Source organism: Salmo trutta, chromosome 15 (genome assembly GCF_901001165.1).
Source record: "Salmo trutta chromosome 15, fSalTru1.1, whole genome shotgun sequence".
NCBI classification, from domain to species: Eukaryota; Metazoa; Chordata; class Actinopteri; order Salmoniformes; family Salmonidae; genus Salmo; species Salmo trutta.
The window spans coordinates 51,868,953-51,894,973 of NC_042971.1; the positions used below are offsets into that span (position 1 = coordinate 51,868,953).

A 26,021-nucleotide genomic window follows, 5' to 3' on the forward strand; every position below is an offset into this window, starting at 1 on the left:
GCTCAAACTGTCCGCAATAGGCTGAGAGAGGCTGGACTGAGGGCTTGTAGGCCTGTTGTAAGGCAGGTCCTCACCAGACATCACCGGCAACAACGTTGCCTATGGGCACAAACCCACCATCGCTGGACCAGACAGGACTGGCAAAAAGGGCTCTTCACTGACAAGCCGCAGTTTTGTCTCACCAGGGGTTATGGTCGGATTCACGTTTATCGTCGAAGGAATGAGCATTACACTCTAGAGCAGGATCGATTTGGAGGTGACGGGTCTGTCATGGTCTGGGGCGGTGTGTCACAGCATCATCGGACTGAGCTTGTTGTCATTGCAGGGAATCTCAACACTGTCCGTTACAGGGAAGACATCCTCCTCCCTCATGTGGTACCCTTCCTGCAGGCTCATCCTGACATGACCCTCCAGCATGACAATGCCCCTAGCCATACTGCTCGTTCTGTGCATGATTTCCTGCAAGACAGGAATGTCAGTGTTCTGCCATGGCCAGCGAAGAGCCCGGATCTCAATCCCATTGAGCACGTCTGGGACCTGTTGGATCGGAGGGTGAGGGCTAGGGCCATTCCCCCTAGAAATGTCCGGGAACTTGCAGGTGCCTTGGTGGAAGAGTGGGGTAACATCTCACAGCAAGAACTAGCAAATCTGGTGCAGTCCATGAGGAGGAGATGCACTGCAGTACTTAATGCAGCTGTTGGCCTCACCAGATACTGTTACTTTTGATTTTGACCCTCCCCCTTTGTTCAGGGACACATTATTCCATTTATGTTAGTCACATGTCTGTGGAACTTGTTCTGTTTATGTCTCAGTTGTTGAATCTTATGTTCATACAAATATTTACACATGTTAAGTTTGCTGTATCACAACAGGCTGTGATTGGGAGTCCCATAGGGAACCGCACAATTGGCCCAGCGTTGTCCAGGTTTGGCCGGGGTAGGCCAACATTGTAAATAAGAATTTGGTCTTAACTGACTTGCCTAGTTAAATAAAATGTAAATAAATTCCTCCCCCTCCTCCTCCTTCTCCCACAAAACTCACTCAATGAAAGAAAAGAAGCGTGGTTAGCCTAGTTTTCTGAATTGTTTTTTCTGTCTGTATTTTTATAGTTTTATCTGTGAATGTGGTAGGCCTTATAGTCTACTACTTGAAGTATGTGTTTACATATTGGACCAATGTCTGTATTTGATTGATTACTATTTTAAGTGTATTTATATTGTAGATTTTTCATTTGACAGTATACTATAGTGCAGGGTGGATTTCCATAGTCAATGTTATCCTTTCTATAATAAACACAATCCAGTCATTACACTGATCTGATTTCTAATATTGTGGGATTAATTATGATGCCTATATCTAATCCTTCTCCCCTCATTAATTATGATTGTAGGATGGCAGGTAGCCTAGTGGCTAAGAGTGTCGTGCCAGTAAACAAAAGGCTGATGGTTCAAATCCCTGAGCCGACTAGGTGAACAATATGACGATATGCCCTGTATTCTGTCACAACAACAGAATATGTTTTTGCCACTAGTGGGAGATAATATACCACTCAGACTGAGATGTCATGTTCTATTCTTTTTTTCCAAATTCAACCTAGCAGCGACCTCATGCGACTGATATTCCTGACATGCGCATTACAAACTGCAATCTGACCACAGAATCGGAAAAGAACGACAGCACAGGCAAGACCACAATGGGACAGCGCCGGCTGATTTCATCAAATATATCAAAAATCCCTTACAAGACGTCCGACAGGAGTAGAAAAACGCAATCGATACGCATTTATTGAAGTGGATCAGATACACATAGAACGAGCCGAACGACGAAAAGTCAATAGTTTTTCCTAAGGGAGGAAGTTTATTGTGGCGAATGAAAATATAATAGACCGGGTAGGCAGGGTGGGTCTGCGGAAAGCAGCCAGAGCGGGGTACAGTCAGAATACAAACTCACCCACCCAGCCAGCCATGGAGGAGTTCGGGTCAGCGTTGGAAAAGAATGTGACCGATTTAACGGTTATGGACGTGTATGACATAGCCGCGGTAGTGGGCCAAGAGTTTGAGAGGATCATTGATCAGTACGGCTGCGAGGCTCTGTCCAGGCTCATGCCCAAAGTAGTGCGGGTGCTGGAAATCGTGGAGGTGATGGTCAGTAGGAACAGCATCAGCCCGGAGACAGATGAGCTGAGGCTGGAGCTGGATAAACTACGGCTGGAGAGGATGGACCGGTTGGAGAAAGAGAAGAAACACAAGAAGGTCACAATTATCTTATACAGGACGAGATAAATAATAGGCCTGAGATGAATAATAGGGTTAGTTGTTACCAAACGTAGCCTAATTTAAAACAGTAGGCCTTATAATAGGCATAATAGCCTAATCATTTATGGTGAAGATATGACAATACAGGTAACAAAAAATAGAAAAGAAAGAAAGAAAAGAAATAGAAAGAACAGAAAGAGAATAATGCAATTACATTGTTATAACAATACCTTTGAAAAGTGTACTAGGCATTTTGAATAGTTGGCCCATACTATATATTAATATAATTGAACATCTAACCACTGATATACCCCCTCTAAAATATGAATCTGACGTTAATGACAACTTGATTGACTGTGGATAGGCTACATTGTTACATTTCACTTCTTGTATTGCTATGTGTGGGCTATTATATCACAGAAATCAATTAGGATATGTTGGATATAGAAACATTATAGCATTATTGAGTTGGGGCAATAGCCACGGTAGTCTATTGGGAACAAAAATATGTTACTGAATATATGGAGTCACAGCACAACTCTTCACTTTTTTATATTTTATTTATTTTACCTTTATTTAACCAGGTAGTCCAGTTGAGAACAAGTTCTCATTTACAACTGCGACCTGGCCAAGATAAAGCAAAGCAGTGCGACAAAAACAACAACACAAAGTTACACATGGAATAAACAAACATACAGTCAATTACACAATAGAAAATCTGAATACAGTGTGTGCAAATGAAGTAAGGAGGTAAGGCAATAAATAGGCCATAGTGGCAAAGTAATTACAATTTAGCAATTGTCACTGGAGCGATAGATGTGCAGGTGTTGGCTTTGGGGAGTGCATGCTACGGGTGGGTGTTGCTATGGTGACCAGTGAGCTGAGATAAGGCGGGGCTTTACCTAGCAAAGACTTATAGATGACCTGGAGCCAGTGGGTTTGGCGACGAATATGTAGCGAGGACCAGCCGACGAGAGCATACAGGTCGCAGTGATGGGTAGTATATGGGGCTTTGGTGACAAAACGGATGGCACTGTGATAGACTGCATCCAGTTTGCTGACTAGTGTGTTACTGTGCACAAAAAAAGCATAGGTCTATAACATGTTACATTTACATGAAGGCCTATATCTCTATCCCTAGTTATGTTCCTCTGCCCAGGGCCGGTTTAATGCAGGGCCTTACAGGGGCCCCTGGGCCCAAGCCCGTAGGGGGCCCAGAGGCAGAATTAATATTATATATGTATAAAAAATACATTACTGGAACCACAGGAGCTGGGTCTCAAATGTTCAAAATAAACCAGAGAGCTTAATTTAGCCGCAGAGGATCAATAGCTTCTATATAAAAAAAATAGCTGTGGATTAAGTTTTATCACAAGCGCATACAGGTAACTGAAAAAATAAAGGTAACACCAACAGAAAATATTTAATGAGTGGTCCTAAGCCATGCCAGGAAAATGCACCTCACACCATAACATACTTTTTACCCCTTCTTTACTCAAGTGTTCCCTTTATTTTGGCAGTAACCGGTATGCCTACAGGCATGAAGGATACCATTCGGGGAACATGTGCACCAAATATAGAACAGTTTGTTGCTTTGTGGCCATACACATATAATCCATAGAATGGGAATTGCCACCATCTATGGATTATATTTCTATATTTACATTTTAGTCATTTAGCAGACACTTTTATCCAGAGCGACTTACAGTAGTGAATACATACATTTCATGCATTTTTTTAAAACATTTTTTTGAACTGCCCCCCGTGGGAATCGAACCCACAACCCAGGCATTGTGCACACCATGCTGGCATTGCAAACACCATGCTCTATCAACTGAGCCAGAGGGAAGCTATATTTGGTCCCGGCTGTCAATTTGCCTTTCACAGATTCCTAAATACAATCGCGGGTAAAACGTACAGTTTGGGGGGTGAAACTCAATATTAGGAGGGTGTTCCTAAGGTTTTGTACACTCAGTGTATTCTGTAGGCAGGTAGCCTAGCGGTTAAGAGCGTTGGGCCAGTAACTGAAAGGTTGCACCTGTAAATCGCTCTGGATAAGAGTGCCCGCTAAATGACTAAAATGTGCTAATAAAATCTTTCATGGGGTACTAGGACTATTCCACATAACGTACTTGTTGTTGATAAAGTCAGTGCGTGATGTCTTTTTCGCTGAAGTTTTCATGTACCAAATAAACATTTCCTTCGCATTTTCAACTTCGCATTTTGTCACAAAAGCTGTTGCGTTAAATAGCAAATGTGCCTTATCTGTTGTTGGCACGTGTTCTCTAGCCAACAGCTCGCAGATACAGTGTGGATAGGCTAGTCTACATAATAAGATTATTATGGATGAGAGTGAGAATATTTGTATTTGTCAAACGGCAGCCAAGCATCGATCATCATGTCACTAGAATAAGACCCTCGATATTTAATGGAAAGGAGCATCAAGCTCATCACCTTGCACTTTCACCACCCTGTGAAGTTCATCATCATTTATTTAATCTGTAGCCTAATAAACTACACTACTCCAAGATTACTTCGATATGATGGTTAATATTTTGCGGATAAAGGCATTACCATTTCTTGCATAATTCATTTTACCCACACAAAAGATCCCACCATGTCGAACGAACAAATGATGTGTTGGCATTTATAAAATTGTATCGAAACTACTTCTTTCCATAACAGCTGTAGTTTTTTATGTGGAATGACTTTACTTGCATAAAAACTGTGGATGGAAACGTGGTTAGCGAGTGACAAAACAAGAGAAATACTGCTGATGCAAATCCACGTTTTTAAATTGCACCTAGTGTATTCTAACTCTCATCAGTAATTTGAGACCCCGACTGAGTTACAAAAATATACATATATATTTATATACACTGCTCAAAAAAATAAAGGGAACACTTAAATAACACATCCTAGATCTGAATGAAATAAATAATTTTATTAAATACTTTTTTCTTTACAAAGTTGAATGTGCTGACAACAAAATCACACTAAAATAATCAATGGAAATCCAATTACTCAACCCATGGCGGTCTGGATTTGGAGTCACACTCAAAATTAAAGTGGAAAACCACACTACAGGCTGATCCAACTTTGATGTAATGTCCTTAAAACAAGTCAAAATGAGGCTCAGTAGTGTGTGTGACCTCCACGTGCCTGTATGACCTCCCTACAACGCCTGGGCATGCTCCTGATGAGGTGGCGGATGGTCTCCTGAGGGATCTCCTCCCAGACCTGGACTAAAGCATCCGCCAACTCCTGGACAGTCTGTGGTGCAACGTGGCGTTGGTGGATGGAGCGAGACATGATGTCCCAGATGTGCTCAATTGGATTCAGGTCTGGGGAACGGGCGGGCCAGTCCATAGCATCAATGCCTTCCTCTTGCAGGAACTGCTGACACACTCCAGCCACATGAGGTCTAGCATTGTCTTGCATTAGGAGGAACCCAGGGCCAACCGCACCAGCATATGGTCTCACAAGGGGTCTGAGGATCTCATCTCGGTACCTAATGGCAGTCAGTCTACCTCTGGCGAGCACATGGAGGGCTGTGCGGCCCCCCCAAAGAAATGCCACCCCACACCATGACTGACCCACCGCCAAACCGGTCATGCTGGAGGATGTTGCAGGCAGCAGAACGTTCTCCACGGCGTCTCCAGACTCTGTCACGTCTGTCACATGTGCTCAGTGTGAACCTGCTTTCATCTGTGAAGAGCACAGGGCGCCAGTGGCGAATTTGCCAATCTTGGTGTTCTCTGGCAAATGCCAAACGTCCTGCACGGTGTTAGGCTGTAAGCACAACCCCCACCTGTGGACGTCGGGCCCTCATACCACCCTCATGGAGTCTGTTTCTGACTGTTTGAGCAGACACATGCACATTTGTGGCCTGCTGGAGGTCATTTTGCAGGGCTCTGGCAGTGCTTCTCCTGCTCCTCCTTGCACAAAGGCGGAGGTAGCGGTCCTGCTGCTGGGTTGTTGCCCTCCTACGGCCTCCTCCACGTCTCCTGATGTACTGGCCTGTCTCCTGGTAGCGCCTCCATGCTCTGGACACTACGCTGACAGACACAGCAAACCTTCTTGCCACAGCTCGCATTGATGTGCCATCCTGGATGAGCTGCACTACCTGAGCCACTTGTGTGGGTTGTAGACTCCGTCTCATGCTACCACTAGAGTGAAAGCACCGCCAGCATTCAAAAGTGACCAAAACATCAGCCAAGAAGCATAGGAACTGAGAAGTGGTCTGTGGTTACCACTTGCTAATTGCCTATAATTTCCACCTGTTGTCTATTCCATTTGCACAACAGCATGTGAAATGTATTGTCAATCAGTGTTGCTTCCTAAGTGGACAGTTTGATTTCACAGAAGTGTGATTGACTTGGAGTTACATTGTGTTGTTTAAGTGTTCCCTTTATTTTTTTGAGCAGTATATTTTTAAAACATTACGGAGGGCCGGACCTCAGTGCCACGGCACTGAGGGTATGTGCAGTAAAATAACATTGTCACTGCTGGTCTCATGACACTGACATAGTTGGAGTTAAACTTTCCTGTCATTTTTTGACTGAAATGTGTCTCGTTCCTCAAATAAAGTGTGTCAACAACATCAATGTCACTTAGGCACAGAGAGCCATCTATATGATTATGGACCCTGGAAATGCGTAGGACTATTGTGTTTAAACTTAAAATTCTGATAAATGTTTTGGAAATGTTCAGTAGAAAGTTAAGTAGGCCTCAGAAAGTAGGCTATATGCAAACAACAAGTAAAGCAGTAAAGGCAGAATATAGTCTATAACATAGAAATAGAACGAATAGAACAGGCATTCCGTTCAAGTCAGTAATGGCGTAATGGGTGGACTGGTGGCCATTGCGATTGTACCCATAGAAGCAAAGCAGGAAGAAAAACGCAGGAAGTAAAAGCATGAAGTGTACTCATCAATACGTGCTGTGACTTGTTGATTCAACTGAATTACAAAAAATATATTCCATTGCATGAGCCACATCAGTTCACATAATTTGAATTAACATTCTACGTTAACATGGAAAATATTACATGACAATACCAGGCAGCCATTGTGAGTGTACTCATTAGTTTAGCAGTCATATTTCCATGGTTAGAGGTTCCGAGCCCGTTCTATTCATTCTATTTCTATGGTCTGTAAGTCCCACTATCTTTAAAAGCTCACGGGGTGAAGACATTCATTGACAGAAAGCAAAAAGCTATTTTAAAAATTCAGGGTTAAAACAAAACTGATGCCTTTTGTATAGCCTACCAATGCACATGTTGTACTTTAATACTCTAACAAACCATGGCTCGGTGGTATGTCTGTGGCCAAGTCCTAATATTAGCCCAAATGGCTTCTTTTCCTTGTGTCCTTTAAGACCATTGACCAGAGAGGATATCATTTGTTAAAACAATATAGTGGAAACTCCACCCAGGTCAAGCAAGATGGTGGAAGCTCCACCTTTTAAGCATGTGTTTGTGTGAGGCTGTGAGCAGACGTCTGCGTGTGTGTGTGTGTGTGTGTGTGTGTGTGTGTGTGTGTGTGTGTGTGTGTGTGTGTGTGTGTGTGTGTGTGTGTGTGTGTGTGTGTGTGTGTGTGTGTGTGTGTGTGTGTGTGTGTGTAGGAGTTGGAGCTGGTAGAGGATGTATGGAGTGTGTGTTTGTTAACTTGGTATCAAATCAAATGTTATTTGTCACATACACATGGTTAGCAGATGTTAATGCGAGTGTAGCGAAACGCTTGTGCTTCTAGTTCCGACAATGCAGTAATATCTAACAAGTAATCTAACAAATTCACAACTACCTTATACACACAAATGTAAGGGATGAATAAGAATATGTACTTATAAATACATGGATGAGCGATGGCTGTGCGGCATAGGCAAGATGCAGTAGATGGCATAGAGCAGTATATGCATATGAGATGAGTGATGTAGGATATGTAAACATTATTAAAGTGGCATTATTTAAGGTGACTAATGAAAGGCATAGGCAAGATGCAGTAGATGGTATAGAACTGTATATACTGTACATATGAGATGAGTAATGTAGGATATGTAAACATTATTAAAGTGGCGTTATTTAAGGTGACTAGTGATACCTTTATTAAGCCCATTTATTAAAGTGGCCAGAGATTTGAGTTTGTATGTTGGCAGCAGCCTCTCTATGTTAGTGATTGCTGTTTAACAGTCTGATGGCCTTGAGATAGAAGCTTTTTTTCAGTTTGTCTCTCGGTCCCAGCATTGATGCACCTGCCTTCTGGATGATAGCGGGGTGAACAGGCAGTGGCTCGGGTGGTTGATGTCCTTGATGATCTTTTTGGCCTTCCTGTGACATCGGGTGCTATAGGTGTCCTGGAGGGCAGGTAGTTTGCCCCCGGTGATGCGTTGTGCAGACCACTCTACCCTCTGGAGAGCCTGGCGGTGATACAGCCTGACAGGATGCTCTCGATTGTGCATCTGTAAAAGTTTGTGAGTGTTTTAGGTGACAAACCAAATTTCTTCAGCCTCCTGAGGTTGAAGAGGCGCGGTTGCGCCTTCTTCACCACGCTGTCTGTGTGGGTGGACCATTTCCGTTTGTCCATGATGTGTACGCCGAGGAACTTAAAACTTTCCACAATCTCCACTACTGTCCCGTCGATGTGGATGGGGGGGTGCTCCCTCTGTTGTTTCCTGAAGTCCAAGATCATCTCCTTTGTTTTGTTGATGTTGAGCGAGAGGTTATTTTCCTGACACCACACTCCGAGGGCCCTCACCTCCTCCCTGTAGGCCGTCTGGTCGTTGTTGGTAACCAAGCCTACCACTGTAGTGTCGTCTGCAAACTTGATGATTAAGTTGGAAGCGTGCATGGCCACGCAGTCATGGGTGAACAGGGAGTACAGGAGAGGGCTGAGAACGCACCCTTGTGGGGCCCCAGTGTTGAGGATCAATGGGGTGGAGATGTTGTTTCCTACCCTCACCTTCTGGGGGTGTCCCGTCAGAAATTCCAAGACCCAGTTGCACAGGGCGGGGTCGAGACCCAGGGTCTCGAGCTTAATGACGAGTTTGTTGGGTACTATGGTATTAAATGCTGAGCTGTAGTCAATGAACAGCATTCTTACATAGGTATTCCTCTTGTCCAGATGGGATAGGGCAGTGTGATGGCGATTGCATCGTCAGTGGACCTATTGGGGCGGTAAGCAAATTGGAGTGGGTCTAGGGTATCAGGTATGGTGGAGACGATATGCTCCTTGACTAGTCTCTCAAAGCACTTCATGATGACAGAAGTGAGTGCAACGGGGCGATAGTCATTTAGTTCAGTTACCTTAACTTTCTTGGGAACAGGAACAATGGTGGCCCTCTTGAAGCATGTGGGGACAACAGACTGGGATAGGAATTGATTGAATATGTCCGTAAACACACCAGCCAGCTGGTCTGTACTTGCTCTGAGGACGCGGCTAGGGATGCCGTCTGGGCCGGCAGCCTTGCGAGGGTTAACACGTTTAAATGTTTTACTCATGCTGGCCACGGAGAAGGAGAACCCACAGGCTTTGGTAGCGGGCCATGTCAGTGGCACTGTATTGACCTCAAAGCGAGCAAAGAAGTTGTTAAATTTGTCTGGGAGCAAGACGTCGATGTCCGCGACGGGGCTGGTTTTCTTTTTGTAATCCGTGATTGACTGTAGACCCTGCCACATACGTCTCGTGTTTGAGCCGTTGAATTGCGACTCTACTTTGTCTCTATACTGAAGCTTAGCTTGTTTGATTGCCTTGCGGAGGGAATAGCTACACTGTTTGTATTCGGTCGTGTTTCCAGTCGCTTTGCCCTGATTAAAAGCGGTGGTTCGCGCTTTCATTTTTGTGCGAATGCTGCCATCAATCCACGGTTTCTGGTTAGGAAATGTTTTAATAGTCACAGTGGGTACGACATCTCCGATGCACTTGCTAATAAACTCGCTCACTGAGTCAGCATATACATCAATGTTGTTGTCTGAGGATATCTGGAACATATCTCAGTCCATGTGAATGAAGCAATCCTGAAGGGTGGAATCCAATTGGTCAGACCAGCGATGGACAGACCTGAGCACGGGCGTTTCCTGTTTTAGTTTCTGTCTATAGGCTGGGAGCAACAAAATGGATTCATGGTCAGAAAGCAGGGCGGGGGAGGGCTTTGTATGCATCGCGGAAGTTAGAGTAGCAATGATCCAGAATGCTAGCAGCCTGTGTCGCGCATTCAATATGCTGATAGAATTTAGGAAGTCTTGATCTCAGGTTAGCTTTGTTAAAATCCCCGGTTACAATAAATGCAGCCTCAGGACGTATGTAAAGGCAGCCTCAGGACGTATGTAAAGGCAGCCTCAGGACGTATGTAAAGACAGCCTCAGGACGTATGTAAAGGCAGCCTCAGGACGTATGTAAAGGCAGCCTCAGGACGTATGTAAAGGCAGCCTCAGGACGTATGTAAAGACAGCCTCAGGACGTATGTAAAGGCAGCCTCAGGACGTATGTAAAGGCAGCCTCAGGACGTATGTAAAGTCAGCCTCAGGACGTATGTAAAGACATCCTCAGGACGTATGTAAAGGCAGCCTCAGGACGTATGTAAAGACAGCCTCAGGACGTATGTAAAGTCAGCCTCAGGACGTATGTAAAGGCAGCCTCAGGACGTATGTAAAGGCAGCCTCAGGACGTATGTAAAGGCAGCCTCAGGACGTATGTAAAGGCAGCCTCAGGACGTATGTAAAGACAGCCTCAGGACGTATGTAAAGGCAGCCTCAGGACGTATGTAAAGGCAGCCTCAGGACGTATGTAAAGGCAGCCTCAGGACGTATGTAAAGGCAGCCTCAGGACGTATGTAAAGGCAGCCTCAGGACGTATGTAAAGGCAGCCTCAGGACGTATGTAAAGGCAGCCTCAGGACGTATGTAAAGGCAGCCTCAGGACGTATGTAAAGGCAGCCTCAGGACGTATGTAAAGGCAGCCTCAGGACGTATGGTATCCAGTTTACATAGAGTCAAGTGAAGTTCTTTCAGGGCCGACGAGGTATCTCTCTCTGTGTGTGTGTGTGTGTGTGTGTGTGTGTGTGTGTGTGTGTGTGTGTGTGTGTGTGTGTGTGTGTGTGTGTGTGTGTGTGTTAACTCTTTGTGTGTGTGTATATGTGTGTGTGTGTGTGTGTGTGTGTGTGTATATGTTAACTCTTTGTGTGTGTGTGTGTGTGTGTTAACTCTTTGTGTGTGTGTGTGCGTGTATATGTTAACTCTTTGTGTGTGTGTGTGTGTGTGTGTGTGTGTGTGTGTGTGTGTGTGTGTGTGTGTAGGAGTTGGAGCTGGTAGAGGACGTATGGCGAGGTGAGGCCCAGGACCTGTTGTCTCAGATCGCTCAGCTTCAGGAAGAGAACAATACTCTTCTCACTAACATGTCCATCAAAGATCCCATGAGTGAAGAGGACCTACAGAGGCATGAAGGTACTCAACCCTAAACCCCTCACTCTACACCCTGGACTCTAAACCCACACATGCATTATTTATTTAAATGTTTATGTGGTACTGACTCAAAACTTAATGAGAAGTCACATTAACTCCATTTAAGTTATGATAACAAATTAACTTCATTAAAATTGTTTTTAAAATCTGTGTTTTTGCATGTACATTGAGTGATTGATTGATTAATCGTATACTAAACTAATCCAATCATTTAGTTACATTTTTTTGCACCCGTTACTGAAAATGTTGTTCCAGTTTATATGGCTTAGGTTGTTTGCTCACACTGCTCCTAAACTTGGCAGTCATTATGAATGCAGGTTTCGGGTGAATAAACATTGAAACTGTTGGATATCCTAACTCCAGCTGGACTCCAATAGGAATTACACATCATGCTTAATTCTGGTAAATTTTCCAAGTTTTTCAGAAATCCCGGTTGGATTATTCCTGGAAATTCTTTGTGGGATTTTTATTATTTTTTTAAATCTGGGAATTTCAATAAAGTTACTGAAATTTTGTAGGCCTGATGTGGCCTGTAAACCATGAGTTTCAGACCACTGTAGTAGGGCTAAGCTTGGCCTCAAAGTAAGACTTTATGAGATATGAATGTATTGTTATCAAGAGTTTAATTATAATGATAACGTTCACCTAGGAACTCACTTGGACTGAAAATGAACGAATTGAACAACCATGGCTCTGTCACTAACAAATACAGTCATGGGTGGTAACTACAATTCAATCGAAAAGGCAAGACACACTGGGAAATTATATTGGGAGACGTGGCTTAGCGGTGACGTTACTCAAACATTTTAAGCTGATACAACTTAAATCTGGACCCCCTACAGGGTCACAGTGACTCTATCAGTTTGAGTAATGACTAAAAAATCACATATTAAAAGATACAGTATATTAAATGCAACAGGTTTCATCAAAAGTTTTTAGTAATGGGGCACATTGGGGTTTACAGTGCACACACAATAACAATATTGAAAGAATGTGGGTTACACATACATGCTATACAAACAGAACAGCCTCAATTTGTCAGGGCATGGACTCTACAAGGTGTTGAAAGCATTCCACGGGATGCTGGCCCATGCTGACTCCAAAACATCCCACAGATGTCCTTTGGGTGGTGTACCATTATTGATACCCTGATGTTGATTTGTTGCGTTGCCAGGTATGTCGGAGCGGGAACGTCAGGTGATGAAGAAGCTGAAGGAGGTAGTGGACAAGCAGAGAGACGAGATCCGAGCCAAAGACCGCGAGCTCACGCTCAAGAATGAGGACGTTGAGGCAGTAAGGACGGCAGGATGGGTGCTTGCTTGGGGTAGAAGTTGTCCCTCCCTATACATAGACCTAAGATCAGCTAACCCTTCCCCAATTCTAACCTTAGCCATTAGGAGGGAGAACACAAAGCTGACCTTAAGTCAGGGGTCAGGAACTCCTTGTAGGATGTGGGGAATCTGTTTATTTATTCAAGTGTATTGATTTGATGGATCAATTAACTCTCTTCTCTCTCTCTTTCTCTGTTTCCCACTTTATTACATCCTCCTGTTCTCTCTCTGTGACCCGCTCTCTGTTCTGCCTGTCCCCTAACTCTCTCACACTTCTTCTCATTTCTCCCCCCTCTATCCTATCTCCACCCCATCCATCCATATCCCTGCATCTCCCTTCCCCTCCATGCCTTCACCTCTCTCTAGCTCCAGCAGCAGCAGTCTCGTCTGATGAAGATCAACCATGACCTGCGTCATAAGATCTCTGTGGTGGAAGCTCAGGGGAAAGCCCTCATCGAGCAGAAGGTTCCAAGCCCTTAGGATGTGTAATACATATTGTTTTACCAACTGTATTTGCAAAACAAAAGAGTTCAGAATTATTTAAAAAATGTATTATATTTGTATGTTAAGGTGGAACTGGAGGCGGGAGCTCAGGCACGGGTACAGGAAATGGGAGCACTCCGGCAGGAAGTTACACGTTTAAGGGAGCGACTGCAAGGAGACATGCCCCCTCAGGGTCCAGAGGTGCCTCCTCCCCAGCTCCCATCCCCTGCACAGGTAATAACAACACCTGCTCAGGTCGCACAAACCCAGCCAGGCACAGCTACACAGTAAACACTCACCTGCACATCTAACTATACAGTTATTACAGGTAGACATGCTCCCAGCAGACCCAGGTGCTACATTATAACCCTGGCAGCCTCTGGCAGAGTCACTCGCAGTGTGCTGGTATTCTCTTTTCTTTCCACATCTATGAGAGTATCTTTGCAGCCTGAGTTCATTTATAGCAGTCTGACTCACAGCCTGTAGAGCCTGGCTGTAGCTAGTGAGTCAGGGAGCATGGAGTCTCTGCCTCATCGGAAAACATGACCTAGCTATCATATGAGGGGTTGGAGGTGGAGGGAGGGGGCCAGGACAGAAATAGCCTTCCTCTCTACCCCTCCACAGTCAGCCAACCAGCCAGCCAACCAGCCAGCCAACCAACCAACCAACCAGCCAACCAGAGGGATATAAAAAGAGACAGAATGGCAGCCAGACAATTCAGGGCAGCTAAAAGTGACCTGACAATGACCTGTATAGTCACCAAATGGGTTCACTGGTAGCCAAATTAAACACAGATTTTTCACAGGCTTCATACAGCAAGTGTAACACATACACTAGTGTACAAAACATTATGAACACCTGCCCTTTCCATGACATAGACTGACCAGGTGAATCCAGGTGAAAGCTATTATCCCTTACGGATGTCATTTGTTAAATCACATTCAATCAGTGTAGATGAAGGGGAGGAGACAGGTTAAAGAAGGATTTTTAAGCCTTGAGACAATTGAGACATGGATTGAGTTTGTGTGCCATTCAGAGGGTGAATGGGCAAGACAAAAGATTGAAGTGCCTTTCAACGGGGTATGGTAGTAGGTGCCAGGCACACCGGTTTGTGTCAAGAACTGCAACGCTGCTTGATTTTTCACGCTCAACAGTTTTCCATGTGTATCAAGAATGGTCCACCACCCAAAGGACATTGAGCCAACTTGACACAACTGTGGGAAGCATTGGAGTCAACATGGGCCAGCATCCCTGTGGAACACTTTCGACACCTTGTAGAGTCCATGCTCTGACAAATTGAGGATGTTCTGAGGACAAAAGGGGGGTGCAACTCAATATTAGGAAGGTGTTCCTAATGTGTTGTACACTCAGTTGTACACTCATCACCCACAATACTCTGCAGCACGATTTATGTTTTCACTTTCCTTTTACAATGTCTGTAAGAATTTTCTAGAGAGATTTGATCTCTGAGACTAACCTGGATAAAAAAGGTACAATAACTCCCCCCCCCCAGCCTGGTAGCCCCTCCTCAGAGGCGGGGGTTCAGGGTGTGGGCTGGCCCGAACCAGGCAGACACCACCCCCCAGAGCTGCGGTTGGGGCATTACGATCCCGCCCCGCGCCTCCCGTCCCTGGATGCTGATGAGGATGTAGAGGAAGAGGCAGTGTTGCTATGGGTAACATCGTAGTGCTAGCTAGCCGCCCCCAGAATGGTGTGTTTGTCGTGACCTCTAACATTTGCACCGCCACTGTCCCCCTAAACAGTGTTCTATAGAGAACAGAGTGCTGCCTGGGTGACTGGTATGTGTGTGGGATTGTGAAGTTTGATTGCATTTCAAGGACTGTGTTTTTACTCCAGCAAACCTTGGTAGTTCAGCATGTGAGTCAGTGAACCCTTTTCCCTAACTAAACTTTACCACATAAGTGTGTGTTTGAGAGTAAGAGTGAGGGATTGTGTATGGATACAGTATGTGTTGGAGTGTGCATATGCATACGTTACAGTCAGTGTGTGTGTCGGGGAGGGATATATACAGTATATATATACAGTACCAGTCAAAAGTTTGGACACATCTACTCATTCACAGGTTTTCCTTTATTTTTACTATTTTCTACATTGTAGAATAATAGCGAAGACATCAGAACTATGAAATAACACATATGGAATCATGTAGTAACCAAAAATGTGTTAAACAAGTCTAAATATATTTTATATTTGAGATTCTTCAAAAGTAGCCACCCTTTGCCTTGATGACAGCTTTGCAAACTCTTGGCATTCTCTCAACCAGCTTCATGAGGTAGTCAACTGGAATGCTTTTCCAAAAGTCTTGAAGGAATTCACACATATGCTGAGCACTTGTTAGCAGCTTTTCATTTACTCTGCTGTCCAACTCATCCCAAACCACCTCAATTGGGTTGAGGTCAGGTGATTGTAAAAGCCAGGTAATCTGATGCAACACTCCATCACTCGCCTTCTTGGTCAAATAGCACTTACACAGGCTGGAAGTGTGTTTTGGGTCATCGTCCTGTTGAAAAACAAATGATAGTCCCACTAAGAGCAAACCAGATGGGATGGCGTATCGCTACAGAATGCTCTGGTAGCCATGCTGGTTAAGTGTACCTTGAATCCTAAATAAAGTGTGTCACCAGAAAAGCACCCCCACACCATCATACCTCCTCATCCATGCTTCATGGTGAAAACCACACATGCGAAGATCATCCGTTCACCTACTCTACATCTCACAAAGACACAGCAGTTGGAACCAAAAATATAACATTTGGACTCATCAGCCTAAAGGACAGATTTCCACCAGTCTAATGTCCATTGCTCGTGTTTCTTGGCCCAAGCAGGTCTCTTCTTATTATTGGTTTCCTTTAGTAGTGGGTTCTTTGTAGCAATTCGACCATGAAGACCTGATTCACACAGTCTCCTCTGAATAGTTGAGGATGAGATGTGTCTGTTACTTGAACTCTGTGAAGTACACTGCTCAAAAAAATAAAGGGAACACTTAAACAACACAATGTAACTCCAAGTCAATCACACTTCTGTGAAATCAAACTGTCCACTTAGGAAGCAACACTGATTGACAATAAATTTCACATGCTGTTGTGCAAATGGAATAGACAACAGGTGGAAATTATAGGCAATTAGCAAGACACCCCCAATAAAGGAGTGGTTCTGCAGGTGGTGACCACAGACCATTTCTCAGTTCCTATGCTTCCTGGCTGATGTTTTGGTCACTTTTGAATGCTGGCGGTGCTTTCACTCTAGTGGTAGCATGAGACGGAGTCTACAACCCACACAAGTGGCTCAGGTAGTGCAGCTCATCCAGGATGGCACATCAATGCGAGCTGTGGCAAGAAGGTTTGCTGTGTCTGTCAGCGTAGTGTCCAGAGCATGGAGGCGCTACCAGGAGACAGGCCAGTACATCAGGAGATGTGGAGGAGGCCGTAGGAGGGCAACAACCCAGCAGCAGGACCGCTACCTCCGCCTTTGTGCAAGGAGGAGCAGGAGGAGCACTGCCAGAGCCCTGCAAAATGACCTCCAGCAGGCCACAAATGTGCATGCGTCTGCTCAAACGGTCAGAAACAGACTCCATGAGGGTGGTATGAGGGCCCGACGTCCACAGGTGGGGGTTGTGCTTACAGCCCAACACCGTGCAGGACGTTTGGCATTTGCCAGAGAACACCAAGATTGGCAAATTCGCCACTGGCGCCCTGTGCTCTTCACAGATGAAAGCAGGTTCACACTGAGCACATGTGACAGACATGACAGAGTCTGGAGATGCCGTGGAGAACGTTCTGCTGCCTGCAACATCCTCCAGCATGACCGGTTTGGCGGTGGGTCAGTCATGGTGTGGGGTGGCATTTCTTTGGGGGGCCGCACAGCCCTCCATGTGCTCGCCAGAGGTAGACTGACTGCCATTAGGTACCGAGATGAGATCCTCAGACCCCTTGTGAGACCATATGCTGGTGCGGTTGGCCCTGGATTCCTCCTAATGCAAGACAATGCTAGACCTCATGTGGCTGGAGTGTGTCAGCAATTCCTGCAAGAGGAAGGCATTGATGCTATGGACTGGCCCGCCCGTTCCCCAGACCTGAATCCAATTGAGCACATCTGTGACATCATGTCTCGCTCCATCCACCAACGCCACGTTGCACCACAGACTGTCAAGGAGTTGGCGGATGCTTTAGTCCAGGTCTGGGAGGAGATCCCTCAGGAGACCATCCGCCACCTCATCAGGAGCATGCCCAGGCGTTGTAGGGAGGTCACACAGGCACGTGGAGGCCACACACACTACTGAGCCTCATTTTGACTTGTTTTAAGGACATTACATCAAAGTTGGATCAGCCTGTAGTGTGGTTTTCCACTTTCATTTTGAGTGTGACTCCAAATCCAGACCTCCATGGGTTGATAAATTGGATTTCCATTGATTATTTTTGTGTGATTTTGTTGTCAGCACATTCAACTATGTAAAGAAAAAAGTATTTAATAAGATTATTTCATTCATTCAGATCTAGGATGTGTTATTTTAGTGTTCCCTTTATTTTTTTGAGCAGTGTATTTATTTGGGCTGCAATCTGAGGTGCAGTTAACTCTAATTAATGAACTTATCCTCTGCAGCAGAGGTAACTCTAACTTCCTTTCCTGTGGCGGTCCTCATATTTCATCATAGCGCTTGATGGTTTTTGCGACTGCACTTTAAGAAACTTTCAAAGTTCTTGAAATATTCCAGATTGATTAACCTTCATGTCTTTAAAGTAATGAAGGAGCTGTAAAGGGTCCTAGGTGTAGCTGGTGTAGAGAGTCAGGCGCAGGACAGCAGATATGAGTAATCAACGTACTTTTACTCAAAATGTCAAATATACAAAGTAACAAATACACGCACACCATGACATACCGAAAATACAACAAACAGTCACTCACAACCAAACATGGGGAACAGAGGGTTAAATAATAAACAGGTGTCACGTCCTGACCATAGAGAGCGCTTATTTTCTATGGTAGAGTAGGTCAGGGCGTGACTGGGGGTTGTTCTAGTTTATATTTTCTATGTGGGCTTCTAGGTTTATTTTCTATGTTGGTGATTTGTATGATTCCCAATTAGAGGCAGCTGGTTATTGTTGTCTCTAATTGGGGATCATACTTAAGTAGCATTTTTACCACCTGTGGGTTATGGGGTATTGTGTGTTTATGTGTAGTTGCATTGTCGTCACGTTTCGTTTATTCTTTATTGTTTTTGTATGTTGCTTAGTTTCACTTCTAATTAAAGATGTGGAACGCTACTCACGCTGCGCCTTGGTCTGATTATTATTCTAACGAACGTGACAGAATATCCCATCAACAAAGGACCAAGCAGCGTGTTCACCAGGTGAAGGATTCCTGGACTTGGGAGGAGATCTTGAATGGTAAGGGATCCTGGACGTGGGAGGAGATCCGGGCCGGAAAGGATCGCCTTCCATGGGAGCAGACGGAAGCAGCAAGGGAACAACAACGACGACACCGGGGATCGCGACCACGAGGGAAGCCCGAGAGGCAGCCCCCCCAATTCACACGGGGTGGTTGGCGGAGCCAGGGTTTGAACCAGAGCCAACTCCCGTACTCACCGTGGGAAGCGTGTGACCGGTCAGGCACCTTGTTTTGCTGTGATACGCACGGTGTCTCCAGTGCTAGCTCCCCGCACTTGCCGTGCGAAAATGGGCATCTGTTCAGGACAGGTGGTGCCGGCTCAGAGCGCCTGGTCTCCAGTGCGCCTCCTCGGTCCAGGATATCTTGCGCCGGCTCTACACACTGTGTCCCCAGTGCGCATTCACAGCCCAGTGCGTCTTGTGACAGCTCCCCACACTTGCCGTGCGAAGGTGGTGATCGGTCCAGGACGCATTGTGCCAGCTCTACGCTCGAAGCCTCCAGTGATGAGCCATGGCCCGGAGCCTCCAGAGATGATCCAAGGTCCGGAGTCTCCAGCGACGGTCTGCAGTCCAGAGCCTCCAGCGACGGTCGGCAGTCCAGAGCTTCCGGGGACAGTTCCCAGTCCAGAGCTTCCGGCGACAGTTCCCAGTCCAGAGCCTCCAGCGACGGTCGGCAGTCCAGAGCTTCCGGCGACAGTACCCAGTCCAGAGCTTCCGGCGACAGTACCTAGTCCAGAGCTTCCGGCGACAGTTTCCAGTCCAGAGCTTCCGGCGACGTTTCACAGTCCGGAACCTCCAACGACGTTTCACAGTCCGGAACCTCCAATGACAGTCCTCAGTCCGGAACCTCCAACGATGGTCCACAGTCCGGAACCTCTTGAACTGGTCCACAGTCCGGAACCTCCTGAGACGTCCACAGTCCGGAACCTCCTGAGACGTCCCACGGTCCGGAACCTCCTGAGACGTCCACAGTCTGGAACCTCCTGAGACGTCCCACGGTCTGGAACCTCCTGAGACGGTCCACAGTCCGGAACCTCCAGAGTCGGCCCACGGTCCGGAACCTCCAGAGTCGGCCCACGGTCCGGATCCTCCTGAGACGGTCAACGGTCTGGAACCTCCAGCTCCATGGCCGGAGCCTTCTCCTGCGCTGGTGCCCAGTCCAGGCACAGCGTCCAGTCCAGCTCCATGGCAGGAGCTCTCCTCTGCGCCTGTGCCGAGTCCAGGCACAGCATCCAGTCCAGCTCCATGGCAGGAGCTCTCCTCTGCGCCGCTGCCCAGTCCAAACACAGCGTCCAGTCCCGCTCCATGGCTGGAGCCTTCCCCTGCACCGATGCCCAGTCTTCCCCTGCACCGATGCACGGCGTCCAGTCCAGCTCCAAGGCCAGAGTCTTCTTCTGCGTTGGTGCCCAGTCCAGGCACAGTGTTCAGCCTGGGTCCATGGCTGGACCCGCAGGATGAGCGGGTTCTTCGTCCCGCACCAGAGCCGCCCCCGATGCTGCCGGATGAGCGGGTTCTTCGTCCCGCACCAGAGCCGCCCCCGATGCTGCCGGATGAGCGGGTTCTTCGTCCTGCACCAGAGCCACCACCGACACACGCCCTAACCCTCCCTTTTTGTTTCAGGTTTTGCGGTCGGAGTTTGCACCTTTGGGGGGGGGTACTGTCACGTCCTGACCATAGAGAGTTCTTATTTTCTATGGTAGAGTAGGTCAGGGCGTGACTGGGGGTTGTTCTATGTGGGGTTCTAGGTTTATTTTCTATGTTGGTGATTTGTATGATTCCCAATTAGAGGCAGCTGGTTATCGTTGTCTCTAATTGGGGATTATACTTAAGTAGCATTTTTTCCACCTGTGGGTTATGGGGTATTGTGTGTTTATGTGTAGTTGCATTGTCATCACGTTTCGTTTATTCTTTATTGTTTTTGTATGTTGCTTAGTTTCACTTCTAATTAAAGATGTGGAACGCTACTCACGCTGTGCCTTGGTCCGATTATTATTCTAACAATCGTGACAACAGGTAATTGGGTGAGTGAAACCAGGTGTGTAAGACTAAGACAAAACAAATGGAAAATGAAAAGTGGATCGGCGGTGGCTAGAAGGCCGGTGACGTCGACCGCCGAACGCCGCCCGAACAAGGAGAGGGACCGACTTCGGCGGAAGTCGTGACAAGGGCTGTCGGTTCTCTTTGCTGATTTGAGTTGTTCTTTCCATAATATGGACTTGGTATTTTACCAAATAGGGCTATCTTCTGTATACCAATTCTACAAATTAACTTTTAACAAGGCACACCTGATAATTGAAATGCATTCTAGGTGACTACCTCATGAAGCTGGTTGAGCAAAGCTGTCATCAAGGCAAAGGGTGGCTACTTTAAAGAATCTCAAATATATTTTGTTTGTTTAATACTTTTTTGGTTACTACATTATTCCATATGTGTTATTTCATAGTTTTGATGTCTTCACTATTATTCTACAATATAGAAAATAGTAAGAATAAAGAAAAACCTTTGAATGAGTAAGTGTGTCCAAACTTTTGCCAGCTACTGTACATGCACAGTATGTATGTGGGAGTGTGTGTGTGCTCCTGCCTGCAGTTCTACCCCAGTGTGTATGTGGGAGTGTGTGTGTGCTCCTGCCTGCAGTTCTACCCCAGTGTGTATGTGGGAGTGTGTGTGTGCTCCTGCCTGCAGTTCTACCCCAGTGTGAACACCCTAAAGGTTGATTTAGATGGCACAGAGCATGTGGGAATTAAGTGTCCCTCTACCAACTGTGTGTGTGTGTGTGAGATAACTGGGTCAGACTGTACCACTGCAGCTGTCACATCTAAACATAGACTGCTCTGACACCCCTATAACAGAACATGGACTAGTCCAGTCCCTTCCCTTTCATCTGCAATGGCAAAGTATGTAGTTGGCACCAACCGAACTTAGAACATTAGAACGTTAGTTTAGCCAGTCATGATAATAGCATGACTTGTTGTTCATGCCTCATTTTTTCACGCTTCATTTGCTACACAGTGACTTGCTAAAAGACTGTTTGCTGCATGACTGACCTCTGTTGGTTGCATGCATTGAGTTAGTCTGAAGCTCAGTATCTGAGGTAAGGAAGGAAGGCAGGAAGGAGAGAAGGGTGCATTGCCTTAGTATTGTAACAGGGCCCAGGGTCTGACCTACAGTTCTCTTCCTGTGCCACCAGGAGGCGATGTGTGATCAGGACACACCTGCTCTGTTCCAACATTTTACCAAGGTATCCCTCCTTTCTTCTATTCCTTCCTTTCCTGCCCTCCTCTCTTCCTTTCATCATCCCATGGTGTAATGTGGCTGTCCCCCACTAGGAGGCACTATGTGATGAGGAGGTGGACGGCCTGGACCAGAAGGATCCCAACAGGCCCCGATTCACACTGCAGGAGCTGAGAGACGTTCTGCATGAGAGGAATGAGCTCAAGTCCAAAGTGTTCATGCTGCAGGAGGAGGTCGCCTACTACAAAAGGCAGCCATCTTTATTTTTACCATACAAACAGAACATGTTTAGAAAAACATAAACAATCAGATGAGATTATCGCAGTTTGTCAGGTTTAATTTAAGAAGTTAAAAGTTAACAATATTGAAGTTAACAATGCTGATGATGATGATGGTAGTGGAGCGATGACTGTTCTTCCTCTCTCCAGTGAAGAGGGGGAGGACGAGACCGGCCCTCCCACTCCTTCCCCATCCCCCGAACAACTGAGGGCACGGCCCCGACACAACGCACAGCCTGAGTCAGGAATCAAACGCCTGTACGTACCAAACACACAGATACACTGGATACCTTTAATATATAGCATTTATGATGCGTACGTGCATTTATCTCCTGGTCAACTAAATCAGCATGTGTGGTTTAAAGTAACCACCATCTGGCAAAAACACCAGTAACATGGCTACATCTCACAGCAGAACAATATAAATGAAATGGGCTGTGGTTGATGTGGTCCCTCTGCCTCTGTCTCTCTCTCTCTGCTTGCCTCTTTGTGAATGTGTGTATGTGAATGTGTGTATGTGCTTGTGCGGGTATACGCGTGTTTATACCTGTGTGTGTGTGTGTGTGTGTGTGTGTGTGTGTGTGTGTGTGTGTGTGTGTGTGTGTGTGTGTGTGACAGGATCTTCACAGCCATAATTCCGATGGTGGTGGCTGGGTTGATTCCAGATGACCCCACTTTACAGCCAATCAGATGTCTCATATCCCTTGTACGACCCCTGTCATTGGTTGGCCTCTGTGTCACTCACTTTCTTAGCTAACAACCCCCACCCAGTGCTTTTATTCGTGTGGCCAGGAGTTTTTTCTTACCTTGTGATCTGACCAGTAAAAACTCTGGGCCCTGTTTATCGGACCTGCATGGACCCTCCCACCCCATGTAGATGTTTGTATTCTGATTGGCTGATTGTGGGGATATCTAAATCACTGTCCAGTGTGAAGATGGTAGATCATTAGAATCAGCCAATCAGAATAGGATGTTTATTCACTCCCGTTTCCGATTCACTAACAGATTTGTATAAAACCTTTGCTTTTGCTCTGCTCCTGTTGCTTTGTGCTCTAACCCTGATGCACTTTCAGTCTCCACTCATAACTTACTAGGTAGAAATCACAGGAGGTTGGTGGCACCATTGGGGAGGACGGGCTCGTGGTAATGGCTGAACGCAGAATAGCTGGAATGGCAGCAAATACATCAAACACATGGTTTCCATGTGTTTGATGCCATTCCATTAGTTCCTTTCCAGCCATTATTATGAGCCGTCCTCCCCTCAGCAGACTCCACTGGTAGAAATGCATCTCAGTTCTATGTATTTTAACAGTTATAACCAGGACTCTAAATAATATGTCTGGAGAACATAAAGGAACAATGACGCTGAGTAGTGAAGTCCACTTTTTTGTCTCTCTTTTTCTCTGGCCTTTTCTACTCTTCCCTCCTCTCTTCCTCCTCTGTTCATCCTTGCTTCCTCTCCTCTCCCAGGTTTAGCTTCTTCTCTCGTGACAAGAGGCGGAGCTCCCAGCGGAATGCACAGTTTGATGACAGCTTCAGCTCGTGGGCGGGGAATGATGAGGTGTACACAGAACAGGCCCAGGAGGCTTTGCAGCACATGTAGTGATTGGACAGCGTTTGATGATGTCACTCAGAACTCTTTCCCTGTAACGTTGCAATGCACTTAAAGGCATCGTAAAGGTTAGCTTATTGCACAGTACACACACCTACAGCTCAGCACAGCCATCCACCTACTGAGATACATACTGACACTGAAATACCATCAGCTCTAAGTAACATAGTCATTCACCCAGCATCTAGAGTAGTGAAACCTAACCACCCTGGCTTTGGCAGTAAACTCCTTGCCTTGGGACTGTGCTTAGTGTGCCTGCTGCAGCATAATGACATTTTCTCTTCGAAGTGACAGGAATCACAGAGAGTTGAGGGTGAAAAGGAGCCTTTCTTTATCCCAAAGTGAAACCCACCAGGATTGATGGATGCTCAGAGCGGTTCCCTTTGTGTTAGAACAGGCAGGGATACACTAGGCGTGTGAGAGAGACACAGAGTCAGGCTTAGAAGGTTTGTGGAACGAGGTGACAGGAGAGCGAGCACGAGACACTCTAGATAGAGAGTCATGGGACACAGAAGAAGGAAGAGGAGGGTTAAATCCAGTAAAAAAACCTTGAAGACAAGTGGGCATGTTTTTTCAAATGATTCAAATAATGGTGGCAGTTCTGACCCAGATGTAGTAGGCTCTGAACCATCTTTATACTCCCTTGGCCCTGAGCTAGACCAGTCATGTTCTCAGAGGCAGCTAGAGGGCACTATGGCTAGGCCCACTTCACCAGCACTGGCTAAAAAGTGTGTGAACAGATGTGGTGTTTTTTAGTTTTTTTTACAGATTGACCTTGCACATAAATGAATATGTTACTGGGTGTTGAGATGGGATTGCCCAATTTAAAGAAAATGTTATGGGTTTATATTTTGCCAGTGGTGAATGAAGCACAGAAGGTTGTAGTTTTACAATGTCTTATGGACAGTATTTTTGTTTTGGAATTATTTAACTAGATGCTGTTTGCTGCTGCTTTTTTGTTTTCAGGCTTTTTATGGTGCCTTCAGGACTAGCCAAGTGGTGTACATATGAAGCAAGAGAGCCAAAAATATGCAAGTTTGGCAAACTGTGTTTGACATATACATGTACAATTTGAATGGGCGCCATGTTGGAACCAAATGTGACAACACAAACTAAAAACACTCCATTGAGAATGCAAATTTGAATGTCGTTGTGGAATATTTGGTTTAAACATGGATTACAGTTTGTCAAACTCTGTGCTGTGGCTGCAAGATGGTTTGTGAGAAGTAAAATGGTTAGTGTGGATGAGGGAGGTTCTTGACAATGAGGAGTCCTGACTTCAGCAGTCAGACATAACGCCTCAGCCTCACTATGCTAAGAGATCATTGATACTATTACTATGACTGGACAACTTTTCAATAATTTATTTTATGACGCAAGACACTTAATCAAGGTGCAAATCTAGGGCAATGCTTATTGTGACAAAAGGGATTGATAGTCAAGAAAAGTTATATCTTGTCTGGTGGCAACATCTACACCAAAATGTACACAAAGGGGAAATAAATAATACACTATCTATCCAAACAAGGGAAGATGTCAATATATGCAAGACATCCCTCTTTTGCAACAAACTTTATGAACCCGCTTCACACCAGTTAGATTTCTATTGGAAGGATTTTAAATATGATAAATGTCTCAGTTTTCATACAGCTTGTTGCCTTTTTATTCAGATATGCATACTCAATAAATATGGTGATCCCCAGAATGTTTCATGTATTATGTCAACTTTCTTCAAAAACAGACTGTAAAAGAAACTTTATTCAGTGCATAAAGAACAACAGGTAGATAACAGCACCCTGCTGAGCCAGGCCAGCAGAAGGTTACAGTGAAGAAATGGGTGGGATGACATCACCTGTCCACACCAACCAGGAGAGAAGAAAAAAAAGAGACCAATGTAGTCAAAACGTTTTTGTATTACTTGCTCCACCTCGCTCTCCACCCATGCATCCTTTCAGATGTCAGAGTAG

General features: G+C 45.6%; 1 protein-coding gene across 6 annotated transcripts; it reads left to right on the forward strand.

Moving 5' to 3' along the window:
- Window positions 1–1,660: 1,660 nt before the first annotated feature.
- LOC115149300 (RILP-like protein 1) lies at window positions 1,661–25,759 on the forward strand. Of its 6 annotated transcripts, XM_029692038.1 has the most exons (11): window positions 1,661–2,252; window positions 11,546–11,693; window positions 12,886–13,004; window positions 13,409–13,507; window positions 13,613–13,759; window positions 15,039–15,200; window positions 22,121–22,171; window positions 22,260–22,414; window positions 22,593–22,700; window positions 23,061–23,148; window positions 23,913–23,993. In XM_029692038.1, exons 1-11 carry the CDS (start codon window positions 1,965–1,967, stop codon window positions 23,916–23,918), a joined length of 1,371 nt encoding a protein of 456 aa, XP_029547898.1. In that variant the 5' UTR covers window positions 1,661–1,964; the 3' UTR covers window positions 23,919–23,993. The 6 variants fall into 6 exon arrangements, with proteins under 6 accessions (XP_029547898.1, XP_029547897.1, XP_029547900.1 ...); XM_029692037.1 differs by lacking the exon at window positions 23,061–23,148 and having other exon boundaries at window positions 23,913–25,759; XM_029692040.1 differs by lacking the exon at window positions 22,121–22,171.
- Window positions 25,760–26,021: the final 262 nt, after the last annotated feature.

Bases quoted from the DNA above. Each gene is read 5' to 3' on its own strand.
- LOC115149300 (XM_029692037.1), top strand. From the start codon at position 1,965: ATGGAGGAGTTCGGGTCAGCGTTGGAAAAGAATGTGACCGATTTAACG. The intron at 11,694-12,885 runs GTACTCAACCCT...TTGCGTTGCCAG, and splicing joins GGACCTACAGAGGCATGAAG to GTATGTCGGAGCGGGAACGT. The intron at 13,005-13,408 runs GTAAGGACGGCA...ACCTCTCTCTAG, and splicing joins AGAATGAGGACGTTGAGGCA to CTCCAGCAGCAGCAGTCTCG.